Source organism: Ovis canadensis, chromosome 3 (assembly GCF_042477335.2).
Source record: "Ovis canadensis isolate MfBH-ARS-UI-01 breed Bighorn chromosome 3, ARS-UI_OviCan_v2, whole genome shotgun sequence".
NCBI classification, from domain to species: Eukaryota; Metazoa; Chordata; class Mammalia; order Artiodactyla; family Bovidae; genus Ovis; species Ovis canadensis.
Genome location: NC_091247.1, coordinates 195085435 through 195108680, shown reverse-complemented (window position 1 = coordinate 195108680; position 23246 = coordinate 195085435). Strand labels below are relative to the sequence as shown.

The 23246-nt window shown below is 45.1% G+C and overlaps 2 protein-coding genes across 2 annotated transcripts in view; one reads left to right on the top strand and one right to left on the bottom strand.

The window, feature by feature from the left end:
* Positions 1–2548: 2548 nt before the first annotated feature.
* Positions 2549–8704, bottom strand: BHLHE41 (basic helix-loop-helix family member e41). The gene is made up of 6 exons (XM_069585525.1): positions 8372–8704; positions 6892–7588; positions 6689–6752; positions 6261–6368; positions 5826–5937; positions 2549–5355 (listed from the first exon to the last, which is right to left on the bottom strand). The coding sequence occupies exons 2-6, from the start codon at positions 7275–7277 to the stop codon at positions 4232–4234; spliced, it is 1794 nt and encodes a 597-aa protein (XP_069441626.1). The 5' UTR covers positions 7278–7588; positions 8372–8704; the 3' UTR covers positions 2549–4231.
* The window catches only part of SSPN (sarcospan), a 134407-nt gene continuing 115258 nt past the window's right edge, over positions 4098–23246 (top strand). The window contains exon 1 of the mRNA XM_069585527.1: positions 4098–4318. The gene's annotated coding sequence lies outside the window, so the exon portion shown is untranslated. The remainder of the gene's footprint in view (positions 4319–23246) is intronic.

The window sequence follows — 23246 nt, the reverse complement described above, 5'->3', positions numbered from 1 at the left end:
GACATTATTTGGTTCAAGATTTTAAAACATCAACTTTTATAAAGGTTTAGTTTTACATTTGTTCAGAGTTTTCAATATGGAATCACTGAACAAGTGCAAGAAACCTAATTTTAAGACAAATGTCCAATTCCTTTCCTGGAGCATTTTTTTTAAGTACATGCTGCATGTTTTTTTAGTATGAATCCCATCCTAATCATAGAAAATATGTGATAATTTTCCATGTCAATCCCCTGTTAGATTCTATGAAAAACTGGAACTTACACTGGGCTTAAGCATGCACTGTATGGGGAGTTACGCCTCCTCATGGGGGTTTCCCAGGTGACCCTAGTGGTAAAGAATCCACCTCCCAATACAGGCAATGCAAGAGATGTGGGTTCGATCCCTGGGTCAAGAAGATCCTCTGGAAAAGGAAATGGCAACCCACTACAGTATTCTTGCTGGGAAAATCCCATGGACAGAGGAGCCTGGTGGGCTACAGTCCATGGGGTCACAAAGAATCAGACATGACTGAAGTGACTTCACACACATATGCACTGTATACCCATTTGGACTTATTTAAAACAGCACAGTTAGAACAATGGGTGGGCTTAAATACTGATCTGAGGGTCTAACAGATTAAGAATTTTTCTTGAATGAAAAACATCAGATTGCTCTCTGAAGTTAAAACACTATTATCACAATAATATAGCCAACTTTTGGCATTATAATGGGCTTAATTTGCTCATGAGGGCTCTGTTCATTTCGATCTAAAGTAAAAAGTCCTGCCTAGTCTGTACAGCCTTGTCTTCTCAGAATCTCTACTTGAGTTCACCTCTCAGGAAGAGGTTCAGAATTGACCTGTGACATGGGCAGGAACAGCCTGAGGCTTGACATACTTTGAACAAACCTCAGGTAATGGGCAATAACAAAAGTTATGGACTGTATGGTTAGTAATAGAGAAGAAAATGAGAAACAGTTTTCACGATAGAAACCAAAATTCCAGCCATACTTTCAAGAGCTATTAAAATATAGTTCCTAGTGCCTTATAAACGTGCTTAGTCCTCTGGGGTAGGAAAGGATTTTTATCAGTTCAGTATGAACTTTGCTAAGAGCTCTGTGTATGTAAAATTAATTGATATAATACTATACGTGTAAAAACATTATTGACCCAAGATTCATATTTGTCATATATTGAAAAATCACATATACTACAAAGGATCTAGGCTAAACTTCATAGCAATAGGTATAGAATCCTCTTCAGCAAATTATGATGACTTGTCTTTTGGTTCATTAAAATAAATCAATGACTAAAATAACATTTTTCAGATGCAGTATAGATAATATTATTTTGCAACTCTATCCTCAGCAGCTTTATCTTATTACCATGCTAGTATAAAGGCATTTGAACTAAAAATCTAATCTCTAAAATCTAATCCAACCCTAAGTTTTTTTCTTTTATTATACCAAAACTATACAAATGGTAAAACATTTTATTATCCTGACTTACTTTGCATCTCTTTTGGCTATAAAACAGATTATTACAACATGTCATTAACATGTAGCTCAAAGTATTCAAAATGCTATTTTTTCCTTTATTTTGGTTTAGACAATATTTTTTTAAAGTTCAATAAGTTAAAATGCTCAAAAATCCTACATAGTTTTGTAACGTTAATATTTGTTTCCTTTGTTCCTGTGGCTTATTTGAATGCTGCCCAATCAAATTTGGTTTATTTGGTTCAAGATGCTGCAGTGGGAAGTACTTCACTGACTGGGGAATAAAACAGATCTGGCCTCTAGTGCTCGCTCTAGGTAGCTGTGTGACCTTGGGCAGATATCTGATCTCTCTGGGCTTCATTTCTATTTAAAATGCAGGGGGCTGGACAGCTGTTCTCTGAGCTTCCTTCCGGCTCCACTTTCTATGACTTGCAGTTTGGTTGCCATAAAGTCAGCAGAGGGAGCACTTTTTCTACATCTCATAAATTTTGACTATTATTTCAATACCTCTAAGAAATCAAGGGGTTTGTGAACATTATTGAAACTAAATATTGACAATCCTTCACACAGTTGGTATCAAATCCAAATCTGATTATAAACTTGAGAAAAGTCTAGAAATAATTATCTTACTTGAATTCCATAATAAAGTCCCACAAGGGACTTACTTTATAAAGCTTAAGAAGCTAAAATATACCGAGAAATTAGCCACTCCTAAGTGGTACAGTATTTATATGGGACCCAGTGAAAGAGAAACACCAGGCCATATATCAGAGGCTATCTGGTGTCAAAGATGAAAAGGGAAACACACCTCAATCATGAAAGCATTAGAAAACTGACATAAACTAGGTGAGTGATTGATAGGTTTTTCTTTTGCAATTATCATGCAGATACATTGGGAACAAGCAAGTAGATACAGCTAGAACCTGGAGGCTTGCAAGATATTTGAAATGTGTAATATCAAGCCACAGACAAAGTTGGGTATCTGAGAACCTAAATGATCTTCATCCTTGTATTCTTAGATATCTTACAACTAATCGAGCATCCCTTATGCCTTTTTAATTATTAGACCATCTCATAGCATACATATATTAAAGTTTTTATTCCTTAGTAAGAATTTTAAAATCACAAAATAGCATGGCAATATTTATTTTCGGTAATAGAATTTATGGAGTGCTGAAAATACTAGAATATAAAGATGATTTCTAGTTTATCTTCACATACTCAACTTTTCTAAACCAGCTGGTTTCTTGCAGACAGTATTTATTTTTTTTAATAATTTAAGACAGCATAAGCTTGTACCAAGCATAAGCATTGTAACAAAAGTGCAACTTTTCAGCAAGTCCTCCCCCAAAGATATTTTAACTCAAAATATCATTAGCACTTATTTCTCCCTACAAAAATAGCATGTCAGACATCATTAATTGGATGTATTAACAACTATGTACATAAGAGCCACCTTGTAGGCTGAGAGTTTAACGTTGTTTAAACACAGCGTTTGAGGCAAACAGTAGCAACAGCAGCAGCAAATGCACCAAACGGACTGAACGACCCAGATATTTTCTTCACTCATAGTCAGACTGTTGTGTCTCACCCCTTACATAACATTCAAGTGAGATTTCTCACAGTGCTACCTTGGCAACACACTAAAAATATCTAGACAAGGTCTTGGTTTAAGCCTTATTAAAAAAGCTTTCTTTGTGATTATCTAGTATCTGGTTTGGTCTCCAGAAAATACATAGACTTGGAGATAGGAAGGCCTCACAGGGCTCCATTCCACATGTTTACAGCATTTCCAAAGGAAACTGTCCATGCCTTCCTCCTCCACTTTTGTGAATTAACAGAATATAGGATAAATCAGTTTGGACTTTTTAAAGTTCAGTGCACATTCTGTATTTAAACAGGAAGATGATACAAACTTAGAAACATGATGGATTAAATAATGACAGGGTAAGAACAGAGGCACTCAATTTCACATATATATGTATATATATGAAATTAGGGTGAGTTAATTGATTCACGGTCAGTTTCTCAATAAAGTGCTAGCAAATGTACTGAGAATGACTCTGGCCTTCTTCATCCGTTTCCCTGACTTAGTTCAGACCATGGCCCAACTCCGCACCTCTTTTAAACGAGTGCAAGTACTAAGTAAGAGATACCACTCAAACCACTTCAGAATGGATTGCAACGCGAGCGCCTGCACTCTCACCTCTTCCTCTTTGACAAATGCACGCCTTTAAAAAAGCTAAACATTATAAAATACTGGGGTAAGTCGAACTCGAAAAGGTCCTCCTATGCCTGTGGAAAGCCTCCTGAAGCAGAGAGGACAGCTCTGAGACGCAGGCAGACACCAGCTACCTGGGGTTCCACGTTACCTTCTCTTACCCTGGTTCAGAGAGCAGACCGTTCTCACTTCCTCGAGAATTCGGTTCTGTATTTTAAAAGAGAATGGAACGTGGCCTAAAAGAAGGCCAAACTTATTATGGGGAGTTCTTCAAAGAAAGAAAAGAATATCTAGGAGGTTCTTTGACAGCTGGTGGGGGGCAAAAGGGATGTAGGTGTGTGAAGGATAGTGGGCGGTGAGGGGTGAGCAAAACAGGAACTCCACATGTACACAAGACACCTGTGTTGTGTTTTTTTTTTTTTTAAAGCCTGTCGTGCGTCTCTTACACTTCCTCCCTTAAAAACGTTAAGGGTGTTTTAACTTATTAATATTATTATTCCGCGTGAACCCTGGTCCCCTCTCAAGTGGAGCACGGATTCAGAGGGTTTCCTTTGCTGGCTGCGAGGGATCTTCCTGAGCAGAGCTCTCCGGGTTCCCGGGCTCGCGAGCGCCGGCGAAGGGCAGGTGGGTGCGGCCGTGCGGGTGCGCGGGGTGCAGAGCCCCAGGGGGCGCCACCTCGTGCGGCAGGAGGGTCGCGGCTGCGGCGGCGGCCGCCGCCTTCTCGGGAGGGGGCGACAACACGGAGGACAGGCAGGGGAAGGCGGCGGCGGCGGCGGCGGCCGCGGCGGCGGCGGCGGCGGCGGCCGGAGCGGGGATGCCGGGGTACAGCAATGGGAACGGGGCGGCGGCCGCCGCCGGGTACAGATACTTCTCCAGGCCGCTCTTGTCCAGGAAGGGCTGCACGTAGGCGGCGGCCGCCGAAGGCGAGAGGAAGTAGAAGGGCAGGCAGAAGGGGGCCGCGGCGGCCGCGGGCTGCGCGAAGGGCGCGCCCCCGCCTCCGCCGAACGCCACCAGCGAGCTGAGCAGGGCGGCGTCGGGTCTCAGCAGCGCGGCCGCGGCGGCCGGGTCGGGCCCCAGGAGCGCGGCCGCCGCCGCCGCCGCGCCGCCCCCCGGGCCGCCGCCGCCGCCACCGCCGCCGCCGCGGGTATCCAGCCTCATCCTCTTGGGCGCCGGCAAGTCCTCCCCGGGGGGCTCCTGCTTGATGGTAACGCGGCTCGTCCCCGCGCCTTTGCCCTTTTCGCGGTCCGGCCGGGCCTCGGCCTCGCCACCGTAGCCGCTATCGGTGTCCGTGTCGTTCTCGGCGGCGGCGAGCTCGGCGCTGGGCTGAGTCCGCTGGATGACCGGCACGCAGTGGGCGAGGGGTTCCAGCTTCTGCCCCGCGCGCTCCAGGCAGGGGGCGGCCCCGGAGCCGGCGGGGGCGGCGGCCGTGGGCGCGCCGGTGCCTTTGCTCAGAGGAACCTGTTGAGTCAACAGCTGCGGGGTGGGCAAGAACTGGGTGGCCACGGCGTGCAAGTGGTTGATCAGCTGGACACACCGCGGCTCCCTGGGCGTCCAGCTCTCAAACCGGGCGAGGTATTGCAAGACTTCTTTGGCGCATGTTTGAAATCCCGAGTGGAACGCATCCAAGTCGGACTGAATGGGCGATTTCAGAGATCGCTCCCCTAGGATGAGGAAGGGGTGGGGGGCGGGGGAAGGGAACAGAGGAATGAAGGCAAGAAGAAAAATATCGACGTTGAAACATCTGCTTATCACGTGGGCCCTGCACTGACTAAAGTGATCTCGGTTTTTCCTCTGTATTCGCATGATATTATCCACCGGTTGCCGAGGGCTGGGAGGAGTAGGGGGTGGCGGGGGTGGGGAAGCAGGGGGGCGCTCTAGTCCCAGCTGAGAAACTAAAGTGGAGAGGGCGCAACCACCACTTTAAATAAAAATTTGATTCCTCCGAATTCTGCTGGAAGCCTCTAGGATGCGTCGGAAGTGGGCACTTTCCAATGAAGGGAAAGTGTAAGCAATTTAACAAATGAAAGTGAGCCCTGGGAAGGAGGTGGAGGTGGGGTAAGAATCCTAACACTGCTCCTCTGTGGGTTGCCCTCCTTCATCGGGGTGGGTTGGCCTCCCTGAATTGACTTACCATTCTGTAAAGCAATTATCTTCTGATGTTGCTGCTCCGTTAAGGCTGTCAAAGCTTTTAAGTGTTTCAAAGTTAATTCCAGGACTACCGCTTTCTCCAGATGCCCCAGAGTCTGCAATGATGCAAAAAGGGAGCACTTGGTTACTTAAAAACATACATTTGGCTTGACTGGCTCTCCATTTGGCACAGCAACTTAAGCAAATACTTGAAAGAAGTACTATTCCTATACTTCTCTGAGTTTTCCACCATACAGGTTATAAATGATTTCTTGTCTTCAGTTGTGAACACCTACTCTTGAGTTTGCAGGAAACTCTACACTATAGCACAAGTTGTAAGGCATGTGATATTTGCATTTATTCTTATTTCTCTTGGGAGTGGTACCAGGCTATTAACACAACCCCGGAGAGCAGCAAAGAATAAAAATGTGCATCTTACTGTCAACTTTAGATGTTCAGGCAGTAAGTCTTTCAGCTGAGCAATGCATTCATTAATTCGGTCTCTTCTTTTCTTTTCTATTAATCTGTGCGGTAATTTGTAGGTATCCTACAAATATGAGAGTCATGGAAGAGAAAAAACGATAAGCTAAATATTCACTTACTGCATATAACAATATTGCCCCCTCCCCAATACTACGTGAGAAACTATGCCCAAGACACCTCTTTCCTCTGGGCTGTTCTGAAATACAATTTAAATTCAGGTATGATGTTTAATCTCCCCAGAGAGTATCCAGCAAACCACTTAAAATTCACAGTTGGGGAAGCTCAAAGGCTGGAATATATTTGCGGGCAGAGCTTCCCTGTGAAATCAATGGCCCTAATTAACTACCCAGGCAGGTTATGGGGAACATAGGAAACTACACTTACCTTGCTATCGTCTCGCTTCATGCTCCTTTTGGGCTTACACATATACAAAGAGGGATAATCCAGTCTGCAAAACAGAAATCAGCATCAGGCACCCATTCGGGGAGGGGCTCTGCCCTCGCCCGCTCCATACCACTTTCTGGAGAAAAAAAAAAAAAATCAAACTGAAGCCTAGACAGATTTTCGCAAGGGTGCGTGCACCTTACCCTATAAAATCTCTATGTTCCAGTAACTGTCTCTCTTGCAAATGAGGAATTCCTTCGTCCATGTTCAACCGCTGTCCGTTTCCTCTGTTTCGATTTTTGGGGTTTATAATCTGTGGGACGGTAGCTTTGGGAGATCTTGGGGGATCTGTAGGTCTCCAGTCTCTTTCTCTCTCTCCCTCTTCAGTGCAGTGTTGAAAGTGTGAAGCAGTTGGTCCCCCCCCCTCCCGCTGCGCTTGCTCTCTCGCACACACACGCACACACACGCACGCACACTCGCGCCGGCCCCACTGCGCTGGTAGTTTGCTCTCACTCCGGGCAGTGTTTGGCCACAGGGCACGCGCGTCGCCGGCCAGACCAGCACCCAGCTCACGTGCGGAACGTACCATCCGCGGTCCAGCCCGGAGGGGGGCGGGGGAGGAGGGGCCGGGCCGGGAGGGGGCGCAGGGAGCAGGCTGCGAGGGGAGGCGAAAGGCGGGAGGGGGCGGGGACACCTGATCAGGGCCACCGGAAAGGAAAAACAACTTCAGCCAAGCTATTCATCTTCCCGAGGGCGGTGCAGTCAGCTGGGGAGTGGGAGGGGGCGCCGGGGGTGCGGGGCCGCCGGGGCTTCCTCGCCTCGGAAGTGCGACTCCCTCCAGCCGTCCGTCATGACGGTTCAGGAACGTGAACGTGGCTTTTTGCCTTTCCACCGACTGTGCTGTTGGTTTGGACCAGAGAAAGGAAAGAGAAAGAGAATTCGCGGTGGGTCAACTTCAGTCCCAGAGGACAATTTGGAAACTTGTTTGCTCACCGCTGGGCGGCCTGGGTAGGGGGGAACCCCTTATAGCCCTGATTGGAGGTTGTCCCGAAAAGGGACAATTTGAAATCCGCTCCTTGAAGGATTTAAGATAAATGCAACTGTAGCCACTAGGACAGAATGTCGCAACCCGAGTGTCTTTCGGCCACACGGTGTCCCTGGGCCACCCAAACTTCCCGCAGCCGCCGGAATTGCGGTGCCACTAGTCACAGCCGCAGATGACGACGTTCGGGGCCTCAGGCGCTCCCGGAGGGACGCAGCGAGGAGGGAGGGGAGAGGATGGGGTGGTAAGAGAGGGGCGACGGCGGAGAAGCAATGCAGCAGTATCGTTCGCGGGCTCAACTCTGCCGCCCCTCCGCGTCTCGGGTGGTGCTGCGTGCTTTCCCCGACCCCTCCCCCCGCGTGTGATAAGCGTCGCCGGGAGTGTGCGGAGCCCACGTTTACTACCGCTGGCACCTCCAAAGCCTCCCTCCTTAATCCTGTCTCCAACGGGTACCAGCACAGGGCCAGCAACGTGATCCGACCTGCCGCGGCTGCCACATCACTGCGCGGGGAACCCGTGCGCGCGCGCGCGCTCGCCCTGCAGCCGCGGCGCTCGGCGCGGGGAAAGCACAGGCCGGCGGAGCAGGGCTACCTTTTCCCAGAGCCATCCCGGGAGCATGACTCACTGCTAGAGAGAGTTACCCGGAGGTGCCCGCATTTGCGCAGCGGAGGGCCAGGGACCTTGGAGACCAAGCGTGGCGAAGCGCCTTCTGCGGGACCCCCAGGTCTCTGGCCCCGCTGCCGCCACTTGCGTCTGCCAGGGCAAGGATGGAGAGACGATATGTTAATCTGTCTGTACACAAGTAAATCGATTTCAAACCCAACGTCTTTCCTTCCTGCATTCTCCCGGGTGACCCCCGAAACATTCGTTATTGCCAGTGGCACGTGAACCAAGGGGCGATGTACGCTGAAATGCACGCGCACCCGGTCGCAGTAGGGACCGGGGCCGTCGCTACGTGTCCCCCGGCCCGCCCCGCCGAGCGCGGGTTCCGGGGACGGGTTTGGGTCGCGGGAAGCGGCGGCCGGGAGGAGGTCACGTGTCTGCGGGAGTCGCGTCTCCTCCCCGCCTCCGGGAACCGCCGGGGCTGCGGCCGCGTTGCTGCAGTCTCCCGGGTCCTGGGCGGAGACGCGCCGCGTCTGGCTTCGTGACTCCGGCGGCGGCGGCGGCGGCCCAGGCTCACCCCGGCGTGAGCAGACGCTCGCGGCCCGTCCGCTCCGTTTGCCCAGAGGGCCCTCTAAGGTCTCTCGACTTCCTCCAAGAGGGAGGCTATTTTGCACCAAACAGGCAATTTAATCATGATAATACTTTAAAAGTATTTGCAATAAGAAATACTGATCGTATTTTTAAGATCTAGAGCCAGTCTCTCGTTTCCAAGTGACTGGGTGATTAATTTCCTTTGGTGGGAAGGACAAATGGTAAGTCTAAAAGCGGCATACCCCTGCGGCACTGTATCGTTTTGTCCTCTTGTTCTAAATAACAACCCCCCCCCCCCACACACACACCAAAAAATGGGAGGGGCGGGGAATGTTTCAAAGTGAATAATTTTTAAAAATGAAATACCAGCACCCCTTATAGGTTTCTAACGGTTTGGAGAAGAAAGAGGGTGTAAATATTTGCTCTAGAGCTAATTTTTCACTTGAAAAGGATGGTTGGAATATTTAGGGAAAACGTAGTGAAGATTGCGTCTTGGCCTTGAGGTAGAGCGGACCAGACCCAAGGCAGACAGCTTACCAGGACACACCTTAGGGAGCTAGTCCCGGGCAGAGTCTAAGGCAATAGGAAGAATTGGGAAGGAAGTCTGGCAGATCAGAAGTGTGTCAATTTTGGATGTAAACTTCCCCTGATTCAAAGACAGAGAGGCCTTGCTGCAAATGAAGCCTTCCTGTGGCCACTTTCATCTCTCTCTTCCCTGTCTCTTCTGTTCCAACGCTTCTGTTTTCTCTTTCACTCCTTTCTTTTTCTGATAGCTCAGGCTCTAAGTGGAGTGTTTGCTCGTGTTTGGTCTCTTTTGTTGCTCTCATTCCTCCATTTCTTCCTTTTTCATACCACCTTTTTACTCTTTTTTTTTCCCCCCCTCGCCTTTTATTTTTCTCTTCCTACCTTTACCCTCATTAAATGTCTGCTTTACTCTTTCCCTGTAGCTTTTGCTGTCTTATTTCCTTTTTGTCTTTGTAAATTTCTCACCTCACTCTTCTTGCCTTTTCACTCCCCATAAACTTAAATCCTACTCCTTTTCTTTCACAGACTTTTGCCTACTGGAACATCAGGCATCATTTAATGCCTCTGAATGTCACTTTGCTGCAAGGACGGTGTAACACTAGCTACAAATGTATAGCACTTAACAGTTAGAGTATTGGGCACCATTCTAAAGGGCTTTTAATGTAGTAACTCATGTAAGGTAGATACTATTATTGTCTCCACTTCTCAGATGAGAAAATAGACACATAGGGAGATAAAATATGTTCATGCCGCGGAGCTAGGATTTAAGGACAGACGTTGGACAGTGTCTGCGTTCTTCACTGTTACCCCTGGATGTGAACAGTGAGGACAAGATCTAAATGTTAACTAGCTGTTTCAGGGATATTTCTTAATTTAAATTAAGAGGGAGTGTGCACACTTGTTATTGTTGTGTGTGTGTGTAGAAGAGAGATGGGAAAGGGAGAGACGTTAGTATTGGAGCCCATAGTAGAGAAAGTAAAAGGTATGGAAAAAAAAAAAGGAAGGGTGGCAGTCTTTAATCAGTAAGCGATTTCATTGGCATCTAGCCCCAAATGTATTGATTTAAACCAGAATATCTTGATTAATTTTCATAGTTTGTTGTAATTTCATACAGATGGACAGAGGAAAGTACAGTTGAGAAAAAGGCTAATTATGACCAGCTGTTTACATCCGCTGAGCAAACTAAGCTGAAATCTAATGTGATGTCTCAGGTTAGTGATAGGGAAGTTCACCTGTGGTAAGTTAAGAAAAGGAAAAAAGCTCACCTAACAAAGGAACAGAAGACCAGAATGCCGTCTTTGGGTATGTTTAAAAATAGGTTGAGTCGTTTCTTTTTAGGAAGGTTTAATACTGTCCTGCTGAAAGCCGAGAAGCTACAAGATGAGCTCAAAGCCCCTTTGAGCCTATAATTAGTTTTGTGTTGCTTTGCTTTCAATTAAAGATACCCATCTTTCTCCTTTTAATGGTGGAGGGAGGGGGTGCTGCTGCTATTGCTTTTCTTGGGTAAGTAGGGAAATCACTTAAAATCATTTGGGACTCTAATTAAAGAGAACACTTATTGCAGGTCCCACCCCTCTCCCATCACCCTGGCCTAATTATTCTAAGCCCAACACTCATTATAGTCACCTTGTGACTTTAGAAGGTCTTATGATGTTTGCAAAGTCTTGAATTTCCAACAGAAAATGAACTCTCCAGAGAGGATTAGAGTTTCCATGGAGAAGAGGTGTCCTATCTTTTTAGGATTCTACAAGGTTTGCCAGTCTCCTGGAGTGGTGACTAGTATTTGGGACAAACTACCCCTGCATCTCTAATGGCCTTTAGGCCCCAGATCTGTCCAGGGGTGTGGAGCCTCCTGCCTGCCAGAGAGGTGCACCATCAGGTCTGCAGAGGCCTTTCTTAATCACCTCTGTTTAGGGTAGTGGACAAGAATTTGGTCATTCTATATCATTTTACGTCAAAAAAACCTTCATGAATCAGTTTAAGAAAATCGAAAATGCTTAGGGCTGATGCTAAAATCAAAGTGGAGGCCACGGGGGCCGTGGACTAGAGGGAGATGATAGATCAGGGATGTGTGAAGCCCCTGGGAACTCCTCTGGGCATGCACACTGCTCTCAGGGGAGAAAGGTTAGTGTTGTCAGGTACATCACAGGAAGAAGACATACCACCTCCTAGGAGCATCTAAGGAGGGAAAACCCCTCTGCTATTCACCAGAAGCCAGATAGGAATTGATAATGCTCTTTGCTGAAGGCACCAGGTTTAAGATCCCAGAATAGGAGGCTGGGGTTTCTAGTTGCATCTTCAGCAAATTAGCACAAGTGTCTCTATTTAATTCATAAAAGAACTTCAGTCTTTCTGTAGTCTACCAATTAATGTGTCTTTATGTTGTAAACATACACATGAATCACATTTTATATATGCAGCACCACTCAAGAAGTTTATATACTTACTAGACTTTGCTTAGCACCATGGAGCAGGTAATATTAAATATAGGAAATGAATTTTATTGATACTGATATTATCTGTAGAATTATTGAAATTGTTGAAATAATTATAGGAAATTATTTTGTGCTTATCACAAACACATGCATGTGGGCCTGAATTTAGCATATGCTCAATGTTCCTGGAGTTCTTACATACAAAAGACAACTAGAGGAGAGCCAAGCCTAAGACCACTGCGGGGGGATCCCCGTGGCTCTTCTCTCCTAAAGTGTCTGCCTGGTTCCTCCCACGCCCAGGGGCTTCGCATACTAATAGAGACCGGAAAAGTAGAGTGAGAAGCAGATGATACATCAGTAAGAATTTTCACAAAGTGATCACTGCCTGTCTGGGTTCTCAGACCAGCTGGATGGTGCAAATAAGAGAAGCTTAAGAGAAGCTGCATGAAGAGGGGACTTTTTAACTCCTGTGTTTCTTTTGTCACTGTTGGTGAAAATCCTTAGAAATTCTTCAAGAGATATATGTTTGTGCTATTGTGTAAAACACAATAGGAATAAGATATACAAATAGCCACTTATTTCACCATTTCACTTATTTTGCCCTTATTTATTAAGGGCGTGGTTCTTGACTCGGTCTTCAGAGGGTGTCCACCCAATGCGGAGAGCTATCTATAATAGAATCTGGCACTTTTATAAAGGCAACAAAAGACTAGATTTAACCTACACTTTGAATTATTGGTATAAATTTTATTCAATAGTTAAAGCAAGAATTCATATATAATTATGAAAAAAATCATATGTTTCTGATATTATAGTTCTCATGCACAGGGAAACTAATGGCAACCTAAGCTAGGTGTGAGTATCAGTTAAGAACTGCATTTAAGCCAAAATAATAGCAGTTTAAACAAATGAACTTCTTTCCTAATCCCTTAAAAGAAGTGTGGGGGAAAGGAGTCCAGGGGTAATGTGAAGTAGTAATAGTGTCATCACTGTCCCAGACTTATGTTCCATTCTACACCATCTTCAGGATTGCCTCACTGTCATAAGATGGATGCTGGAGCTCCTGCAGGGAAGGATAAAAGGGTGTTTACTAGCTGAGTCTCCTTTAAAGAGCTTTTCTTATAAACTCCACCCATTGATTTCTGCTTTGTGCAATCCTATCCCTAGGGACTAGAAATACAGTTTTCTATTTAAGGCTCCCTCCAAAATGTAGGGAGTTCTTTAGTAAAGAGGGAGTAGAGAAGATATTCAGTTGGCACTAGCCATCTCTGTGGTGGTAACAACGAAAGGAAATGGCTTGTTTGGGTCTTTTTCATTTTTTCATCAGTGGGCCTTTTTTTCCCCTCCACCATGCCATCTGTGTTGGCAATGTCCCTTTATTGTATAAGGTATTTAAAACCAACTTCAGAAAAATTTCAGTCTTTCCATAAGCAATTGCACATACTTAACTAATTCCTTAAGCACATGGTCTTTAACATCTGTATTTGTAAGTTCTATTAATTGCAGAACTCTGCTTTTCTAGGGAGTGAATTTAAAGTGTTTGCTTTACTTCCTTTAGAATGCAAATTGCAGCTGCAGTGTTTTCTGGAAAACAGTTGTCTTCTTCTTAACGTAGTTGGATCTGTCCTCTTGCTCTGCCTTCTGCCCCAGGCATTTGAATTGAAGCGACTGAGAGGGACTGAACAAAAACTTCCAGCAGAAATTTACCTTCTGATAGTTCCCACCTGAAGGGAGCTAGGACTTTGCTCTTCCATCTACTTGGAGCCAAGTTGATATAGGATGCTTTATATCAGGAGATTAGGAGAAGAGCTTTGTGACTGCAGTTTTGGAGCAGATGAGGGAGGAGAGAAGAGGTGGGTGAATGTAATAAGATGCGAGCAAGCAGGGCTAGTCTGTGAGACTGGAATCGGGAGGTGAATTCTGAAAGAGAATGCAGCTTTGGAACATTTTGCTGCTGCTACGTCGCTTCAGTTGTGTCCGACTCTGTGCGACCCCATAGATGGCAGCCCACCAGGCTCCCTCATCCCTGAGATTCTCCAGGCAAGAACACTGGAGTGGGTTGCCATTTCCTTCTCCAATGCATGAAAGTGAAAGGTGAGAGTGAAGTTGCTCAGTCGTGTCTGACTCTTAGCGACCCCATGTACTGCAGCCTTCCAGGCTCCTACGTCCATGAGATTTTTCAGGCAAGAGTACTGGAGTGGATTGCCATTTCCTTCTCCATTGGAACATTTTAGTGGACAGGTATTAAGACAGGTGTCTTAGAAACATTATTTAGATCTCTCCGTTTTTGAATGAGGCACCACTAACTACTGTATAGCTGAACAAACTCAGATTTAGAGACTTCAGGTAACTTGCAAAGCCAGACAGCAGGGAACCTGGGTCCTGAGGTGCTCCTGGTGTAGTCACCAGCAGGAGTCTAGTGCTGTTACAGAAACCTCTCTTCAGCCCTCAGGGGACTCCCCAGTCAAGACTTTCACCTCCTTTGGTAAAGCTGATACTCCAGGCTTTGGGAGCCATCCCCAGAGGCTGTTTCGAGGAGTTACTGAGAAATGAAGAAGGTGGTGAGAGGGGCCATTCTTGACCCCATTCTAATTGTGGAGTGGTATTCCTGATATGGGTGTTCCTACGTGGGAATTTTGAGTGTTTCCTCACAGATGGACACATGGATAAACATTGTGGTTAGCCCACTGGATGAAGCTGCCCAGCATCTTAAAATCTGCCAGTCTGTCTTCATCTGCTAAACTGATATTTATTGTGCACTGTGAGGAGCATTAGGGATTCAGTAAGGAACCTTGTCTCAACAGCCTTGCAATTTAATGGATCATAGTTTCTCAAAGAGGAGCTGTCACTAAGGAAGCTGAGTAGTTATCCTAAAGCCTTCTCATGTTCCAAGGTCTGTATATACTCAGACACCTCCTCTTCAGGTATTTGAGATACCCTTACAGCTATGCTTCTCTAGAAAGCACTTTAGAAGTCATTCCAGAAGGTGTAGTCAGTGACCTTTGTCTATGCTTAAGCATTGTCCTCCTGTAAACAGAATATCCCTCAATGGGAAGATGGACAAGGAAAATAATATCTGCCCTGCTCCCACAAGCTGCCGAGACCATCATTACCCTCCCCTGATGTACCCTGCCTTCTTGATATTGGTGGGAATGCCCCCTTCAACACCCACCTTCTCCAAGCATCAACAACTTTATATACTCTTCATCTGCTCTGTCTCTGATTCCGCCATCCCCTGTGACCTGATCTTCCCATAGCTTAGTGTTTGAGCTTTCTCTCTTTGATATTTGAATCTAAACTTTGCCCTCTGGCTTATGAATCGGTTTGCCTCCTCGGTGTTCCGTATTCTTTGTAGTCTCCAGAACGAAGCTCCTGCTCATCCTTGTCACTCAGCCCTCACCCTGGCCCCAGCTGCTTGGTTGTTGCCCCTTTTTTAGGGGGAGATTGGGACAGATCTTGGCTTAACTGACTTTCTCTGCTCCCCAACAAGCTGGAGCAGTTTTGAAAAAGGTGATAAGCCATTACAATGGCCCTTAGTATCCAGGGTGTAGATTTTCCCATCCTGTAAAAGGGCACGTCTTCCTCACTACTAGTCTGTTGACTTCCTCTTCTTTGGCTTCAGTCTGGAAAGGAACCTGGGTAGGGCTGCCACTTGGGGCAGCCTGGTGTCCATACCCCTGTGGCTACATGGACTGGCTGGCAAATTTAACAAGATTGCTTGAACATAAAGCCAAAAACTTGGTGGTGATTTTTGACCCCTTCTCCTCCCCTATTCCCCTTATCCAATTATAACAATGTCCTACAAATGCCACTTGTTAAATCCACATGAAATCCATCCTAATTTTTTTTTCTATCCTCACTGCCTATACCAGAGATCAAGCCCTCATAATTTTTACTCCCAATCCTGCAAAAACTTCTTAACTGACTTTAGCAGTTGAGGTTGAGTGAGGAAAACGGAAACTCTACATATCTCAAGTAGGAAGGATTTAACCTAGGAGATTGGAAGCATACATAATTTTGGATATATAAGCTGGGGCAATCGAGGTTAGGAATAATAGCTACCAACCTTAGGGGAATCTTGACCATTTGAAATTTCAGGAAAGCCTGAATGCCTTTGGGCTCAGCAGTCTGCCTTGCTGAAGAGGCTGACTTGCAGGGGCTTGCCTGGAAGTGAATATGAACCTCCTCTCTGCTGACGTGGCTGCAGAAACATAGCGTATCTCTTCCACTTTCCTCCTCTTGCACAAGGACCTCTCATCAGTATCATCTAAGCCGAAACCCTGTGGGCCCAGGAGAGTGTAAAACATCATTCCCAAACCACCTGTCATGAGAGCCTGGGGAGAAGGCAGTGGATCTGGGGTAGAGTTGACGGCAGACAGCTCACGCCCATATCCACCATGTAGGACTGCCTTCTGCCTCCACCACACCTAATTCAGTTCTACACGATGACCAGAGCAAGCTTTCTGTTCATGTCAGTTCCTTGATCAAAACCTTTTGTTTCCCATTTCCACCAGGTTAAAATAAAAATAAATTCTTCAGTGGCCTGAGAAACACTGTCTATGACTTGGCCTCTGCCAGCGTCCTCCTTGCACCTTTCATTTCTCTGTCTCTCTTTCCAGCATGCTGGCTTCCCTGTAATCTTTCTTTTTAAAATGTACCCTCACCTTTCAGGTCCTTCACTAATATTGTCCCAACTTCCCTACAGATTCAAATGCCTTTTCCCCACATCCCGAACTCCCTTCAACTCTTGGCCTCCTAGTCATCTTTCAGGGGTCATGTGAACTGAAGCCTTGTTCCAGGAAAAGTCATAACCCAGCCACCTAGCATTTGAAGGAGCCTCATAGGTGCAGGAGGTAGGAAATGTAGCATTGGCTCCTACCCTTCCGTCCTCCGCCTGGCACCTCCCCATATGATCTGGCTCTCATGAGCAGAAGAACTGGGCACTTCTGCATGTTTCTTTCTTGGCCTCGCCTGGTATATGAAGATCAGAATCATAAATGCTTCTAAGATGGCAGGAATCCCAGGAGGCCGGCAGGGTCTCTACTGGAGGTGTAGGCAGTTCTGTTGGGACCTAGGGTCTGGGCCTCTGGAATGGCCGTTGGTCACTGTGCCAGGGTGGACGTGTTCTGTGCCCAGAAGGCAGTCAACTCTGCCAGCATGCTTCCTACCACTCTTGGTGAGTTGGTGTTCTCACTCACAGAATTGTACTTCCTTTTGCAGTGTGCATAGGCAAGGCAGAGCCTTCAGGGGCTGAAACTAGCCCAGCTGAATTCCACAGGTCCTCTAGAGACTGTGGGCTGGAGATGTGACATCCAGGGCCTGGCTCTCTGAGGCCAGCAGTGGGGTGGGGGAGCAGTGTTTGGCATGGCAGTCTGTGTTTACAGGTCTGCTGGGCAGAGTGGATCACAGGAGGGGGTCATGGGGCAGTGCCAGCGAGCTCGGTTACCAGGAGTGCAGCGAGAAACAAGCACTGTGCCAGGATGTAGGAGTCAATCCTCAGACTGTGGAACAAAGTGGGAGGGTTGGGAGCCAGTGAAGCCAGCCCATCAGAATGCCAAACTGGTAGGCACAGAGGAGACAAGGAGTGAGGCAACAGCACACACAAAAGAGAACTGGAGTGAGATGCAGGAGGCAGGAACCAGGTTGGCATGAGATGCTGCTAATGTGGGGCATTTTGCAGTGGGGAGAACCACTTCCACCCTCACCCCCAAACCAACTTTGCATTTACTCCTGGCACTCACATTTGCAGAAACACAGAGGTACTATTTCCTAATATATTCAGACAGACGGCATTGATTTTCCTGATCATGAGGTTGCAAAATAAAGGCTACCCATATCAAACCCAGGTCCTTGGAGATCCGGTCCATACAATTCTGAGCCTATTGTGATTTTAGATAGTAATGCTAATGATTTTTCTAGAACCTATGGTGTTTTTTTTTTTTTTAATGTTTTAGAAATTCTGCCTCAGACATAGGTAATGAAATAGACACATCGCATATTTCTCTCCTGTTTCATATTATTTCACATTCCTGTTTATGGTGACAGAACATTGTGGGCTCTGGCTTTAAGACCAAGAGACTTGCATTCAAGTGTTGTTTTCCCCTGTCCAGCTGACCTTGGGAAAGTTATTCATGTGTTAGTTTTCTCAAATGAAACCCAGAGGTATTGGTGCCTACCTCTACCTGGTTTTTGTGCAGGTTGGTGACAATGCACGGAGAACCCCTGCCGCCTACTGGGAGAGCAGCTGTGTAGTTGCTCAGTCGTGTCTGATTCTTTGAGACCCCATGGACTGCAGCACACCAGGCTTCCCTGTCCTTCACTATCTCCCAGAGTTTGCTCAAACTCATGCCCATTGAGTCAGTGATGCCACCCAACCATCTCATCCTCCATCGTTTCCTTCTCATCCTGCCTTCAATCTTTCCCAGCATCAGGGTCTTTTCCAGTGAGTTGGCTGTTCGAATCAGGTGACCAAAGAGGTGAGCAGTAAATGACAGCTATTATTGTCCTCCTTTAGCTTCCAGGTTAAAATTATGGGTATCATAGAGTATGGTTTGAAAATAATTGATAGATTTGGTAACACATTTTAAGTTCAAGAGGTAAACCTATTGCTTTCAGTTATTCTTTCCTTTACTAACAGGTGAATAACAAGTGAAATAGAAGGCCAGACCTGTCTCTGTGATTTTCCACTAATGAGGTATAATTCTATTTCATGTCCTGGTTGAAAATGAGCACCACTCACCACAACCATATGATTTTGAATCATACTCTTTATCAGAAAGCTCTTCTGAGAGGTCACACAGTTCCACATTTTTGCATGAGTGTGGGGAGACACTGTCAGCCCATGCTTTGTCTTAATTAAAGTCTTCTTCAGGTCTTCAATGAATGACATGACTGAATTCAGTTTCAAGGGCTTTTTTAAAAAAAATTATTATTTATTTTGGCTGCACGGGGTCTTGGCTGCACCCAGGCTTTCTCTAGTTGTGGCGAGCTGGGGCTACTCTCTAGTTGGTGCTCAGGCTTCTTGTTATGGTGGCTTGCTTGTTGCGGAGCACTGCCTCTAGGCATACAGGCTCAGTAGTTGTGGTGCAAGGGGTTGGTTACCCCAGGGCATGTGCGATTTTCCTGGACCAGGGACCAAACTGCCAAGTAGATTCTTAACCACTGGACCACCAGGGAAGCCCCTCAGTTTTAAGGTCTGTTACCTGGCTGTAGAATATACATGGACTTATTTCTGCTTTATGCCATCTACCCTAATAATAACAGCAAGCGCTTTTGTCGCAGTTATTTGGTGTCATGCTCTCTTTCAGTGTTTTAATTTATTTAACTGCTAAGTGGTCCTTTGAGATGGAAACTGTGATGAAGCCATTCAGAAAAGAGGAAAACTGAGGCACAGGAAGCACTAATTTACCCACGTCACACATCTCGTAAGTGGCAGAGCCAGGGGTCCATAGTCAGTGCCCACAATCCCCTGTTTTATTTCCTCTCTGCATAATGGCCTCTCCAATATCCAGAGGATAATGAAACATTTCTATTCACTATCCGTGACTTTTTGTTTAGAGAAGAGAGGTTCATGGTGCCAGAAGGAACTTGGGCTTTGGAACCTGAAACAGCACAAAGTTAAACTTTGCCCTGTTTGTCTGAAGGCAAGGTATTGAGCTTCTGCAAACCCCAACATCCTCACTATTTATATAGTGAAGATATTATATACCTGTTGTGAGGGTGACAAATACTTTGTGTGATACATAGAAGGATGCATGCCCAAGAAAGATGTCCCGACGTTGTTTACTAAATATCTGAATATATCCAAATGCCCAGTTATTGGTGGTTTCTTTCCTCCTGAATATTAAATTCTTGACTTCTTTTTAACTTTTCAGCTTAGAAAAATAGGGGAAAACTTGATCACTCAGTTAATAATGAAGCACGTCTCTGTGGAAAGCATTTTCTTCATCGGTGCTGTTCCGCAGAACTTTCTATGATGATGGAAAGGTTCTGTAATCTGTGCTGCCCAGAACGGTGGCCACTAGCCTTGTGTGGTTATTGAGCTTTTGAAATGTGATTAGTTTAACTAAGACACTGATTTTCAAATTTTATTTAATTTTAATGAATTAAAATTTGAGTTTAAATAGCCACGTGCGCTTAGTGGATAATTGTATTGCTTAATGAAAGTGTAGATGGTTTAATCAGGTCCAGATGGCTCACAAGCAGATAATTCTTTCAAAAAAAGTCAAGTCAGTTTCTCAGTCTGTTCTTTTGCTAAGATATCTAAGACTTCTGTGTGGGAAAGAAAAAATATCAGTTATCAAGCACAAATTCAGGCAAATAAAGAGAAGCTATAGCCCTCAACCTCTGGGTTTTATGATATTTGACAGATCCATTTTAATTTTACTGGAATCCAAATGACATAGCTCATCAATATTTTGATCATGAATTTGCTGCGAATATTTTATTTGCTTCCCATAAATAGATAGTAATGTAATAATTTTAATACTGCATGTAATACCATATGCCTATTGGATTTGTATGTAAGAAGTAGGATGCTGGTAAACCATTAACTAGTTCTCTGGGGGAAATATGTGCATGTATGTTTGGGTGTATGTATATAGTTCAGTATACTTTTTACTGTTTTAAAGGATATGTAGCAAAGCACACATTTACACACAACAATAAAATTACAGTATTTTCTAAACTCCATGTAGTCAATTGATTCTCACTGAATGCTTTTATTGGTTTTTTGCCAAACCCTTTATCCCTTGCCAACCTATGGTTGCAATTAATATACAAGTGTAATTCCTACATGAATGTTGGTTCATTTTTTTATTTGCTGTTATGAGTTGCTATGTTAATGTTCTGTATATTACGTTCATAACTAAAAGTGAAAGTGAAGCAATGAAGACATCTGTTGGAACCTTACTCATCAACGATATGAGCAACTTCTTTATTAAACCAGATAATTTCCACATTCTAGAAAAATATTTCCTGAATTTTTTGTGCTATACACAATATGATGACTATAGACGTGACACGTTTAATCTGCATGATTAACGTTTTCCCTATCACTTTCTTGAGTCTAAGCGTTGACAGAATAGTAAACCAAGCCCTAATCTGTAGCGCGTGCCAGTTTCCACGGCATACACACTCCCACCACCACCAATTTTAAGCTACTGATGCAACATCACTGAACACGGAGTTGGGAAGCTACAACAGACATAATTAATCTCAAGAGCACAGAGAATAGAAAAATGTAGTAAAACAATTAGGAAGTGTTGAGTTTTGAGTATATATTACTTTTGTTGTTAATATGATTTATTTCGTTTCTGTTTATATAATTTAATTTCTAATAATGTCTAGCCCAGAATTAGTCTTGTATTCATCAGCATTTTATTGAGGGGCTGCTCTTTGCCAAGACTAAGTGCTAGGGCTATAAATATGAACAGAGCCTGCCCCAAACACGTGCTTGCCCTCTCTCTACCTACTTTTTCTCCCTTGATGATCTCATCTAGGCTTATGGCTTTAATATCGTCTTTATGTTGATGACCCAAATTTATGTTTCCACCTTCGTTCTCATGGCAAGCTCCAGACTCATAAATCCAGCTACCTAACTGATGACTCCCCTTGGATATCTTAAACTAGTTGTCTTAAACTTGATTGTTTCAGTCTGATACATCTTAATGTCCACCTTCTGCCCCAAAGCCGCTCTTGTCAATGACACTACAGTATACCAGTTGATTGAAACCCAAATTTAAGACATATCCTTGGTCCTCCACTCTCATTGCTCTCTGCATCCAGTCCAATAGCCAGTTCTGTTCTAAAATATTTCCTGAATGTGGACAATCATCACCATCTTCAGTGCTATCAGCCTGGTCTCATCCCTTGGGACTAGGAGGAGACTCATTTGAACCTCCCTCTTGAACCTCCCTCCAACGCCCACCTCATCCCACCCCTCTAGGTTGTCACAGAGTACCAGCTTGAGCTCCCTGTGTTAAATAACAACTTCCGATTAGCTGTTTGTTATACATATGGTAATGTATATGTTTCAGGGCTACTCTCTCAATTTGTCCCACCCTCTCCTTTCTCAAGTGCATCCACGTTTGTTCTCTATGTCTGCATCTGCATTTCGTTTTCTTCATAGCCTTAATCAGGGTTCAAAATTGTCTTAATAATATGTTTATTGTCTTCGTAACCCCTTACCAGACACATCATTAAAATAGAAACTTCATGAAATCAGAAATCTAACGTACCACGTTCACCCAGTAAGCACTCAGTGAGTATTGTTGAGAAAAATGAGTGAAAACAGGCATTTTGCCCCGGGATGCAAACAGTAGATGGACAAGAAGATAAATGAAGCTGCATAATAAGTGCTATGAAAGGGGTTCATGGAACAGTATAATGATTGCTATGAAAGGGGTTCATATGGGCTATTCTAGACATCTACAGGAAAAGTACCTTGGCAGTCTTTCCAGAGGAATGACTACTGGGAAGAATCTTGACACAAAAATAGGAAAGTAAAGCCAGGTTAAAGAGAAAAAGAGCAGGTGGATTTTCAGGCAGAGGAGGTTGGTGGGGCAAGGGCACAGTGGTGTGAATTAGAAAGGTATTAAGGGCATTGCAGGTGGTTTGGCTACCTGGGAGCCTAAAGTGAACAGAAAATGCCTCATCACGGATGACTTTGCATGACCTAGAGAGATTTTAAATTTGTCCAGGTGGCAGTTAGGGGTCCTTGAAGTGTTATAATCTGTGTCACTTTTTCATTGTAAAAAATTAATTTTGGTGACATTCTGGAGAACAGATTGAAGGGGAGGGATGCTGAAGTAGGATATTAGTTGGGCGGATATGGCCACTGTCAAGATAAAAGACCCTAGGGAAGTAGCAATGAAGATAGAGAATGACAGGGAGAAGCAGTTTAGAAGTGTATTTTATGGGATTGAAGACCAATTCATTGCATTAAATACGGGAGAAGAAGGACTAGGAATGACTCTCAGGTCTTTGGCTTGGGTGACTGGGCAGAGAGTGATACCACCAACAAGAACAGAGAATACAGGAGGAGAATGTGAGACAGATTTCACTATGACATGTTTGAGGTGCCAGGAGGGCGGAGGAGACACCCAAGACATTCTTGGATAACTGGATCTGAAGCTTGGGGGAAGGATAGGATGTGAGGTTTACATTTGAGAGTCAACGGCATACATGATGTGGGTGTCTGAGAGAATTCCACAGACAGACTAGAAGAGAAGTGGGCCAAGAGTGGAATGCTGTCAAATAGCAATTTTTATGCATTGGAAGGAAGAAGATCCAAGAATGGGACCAAGGTGGAATAGTCAGAGAGGAAGGAAGAATCAGGAATAAACTCTCTTGCCCAGAGGTG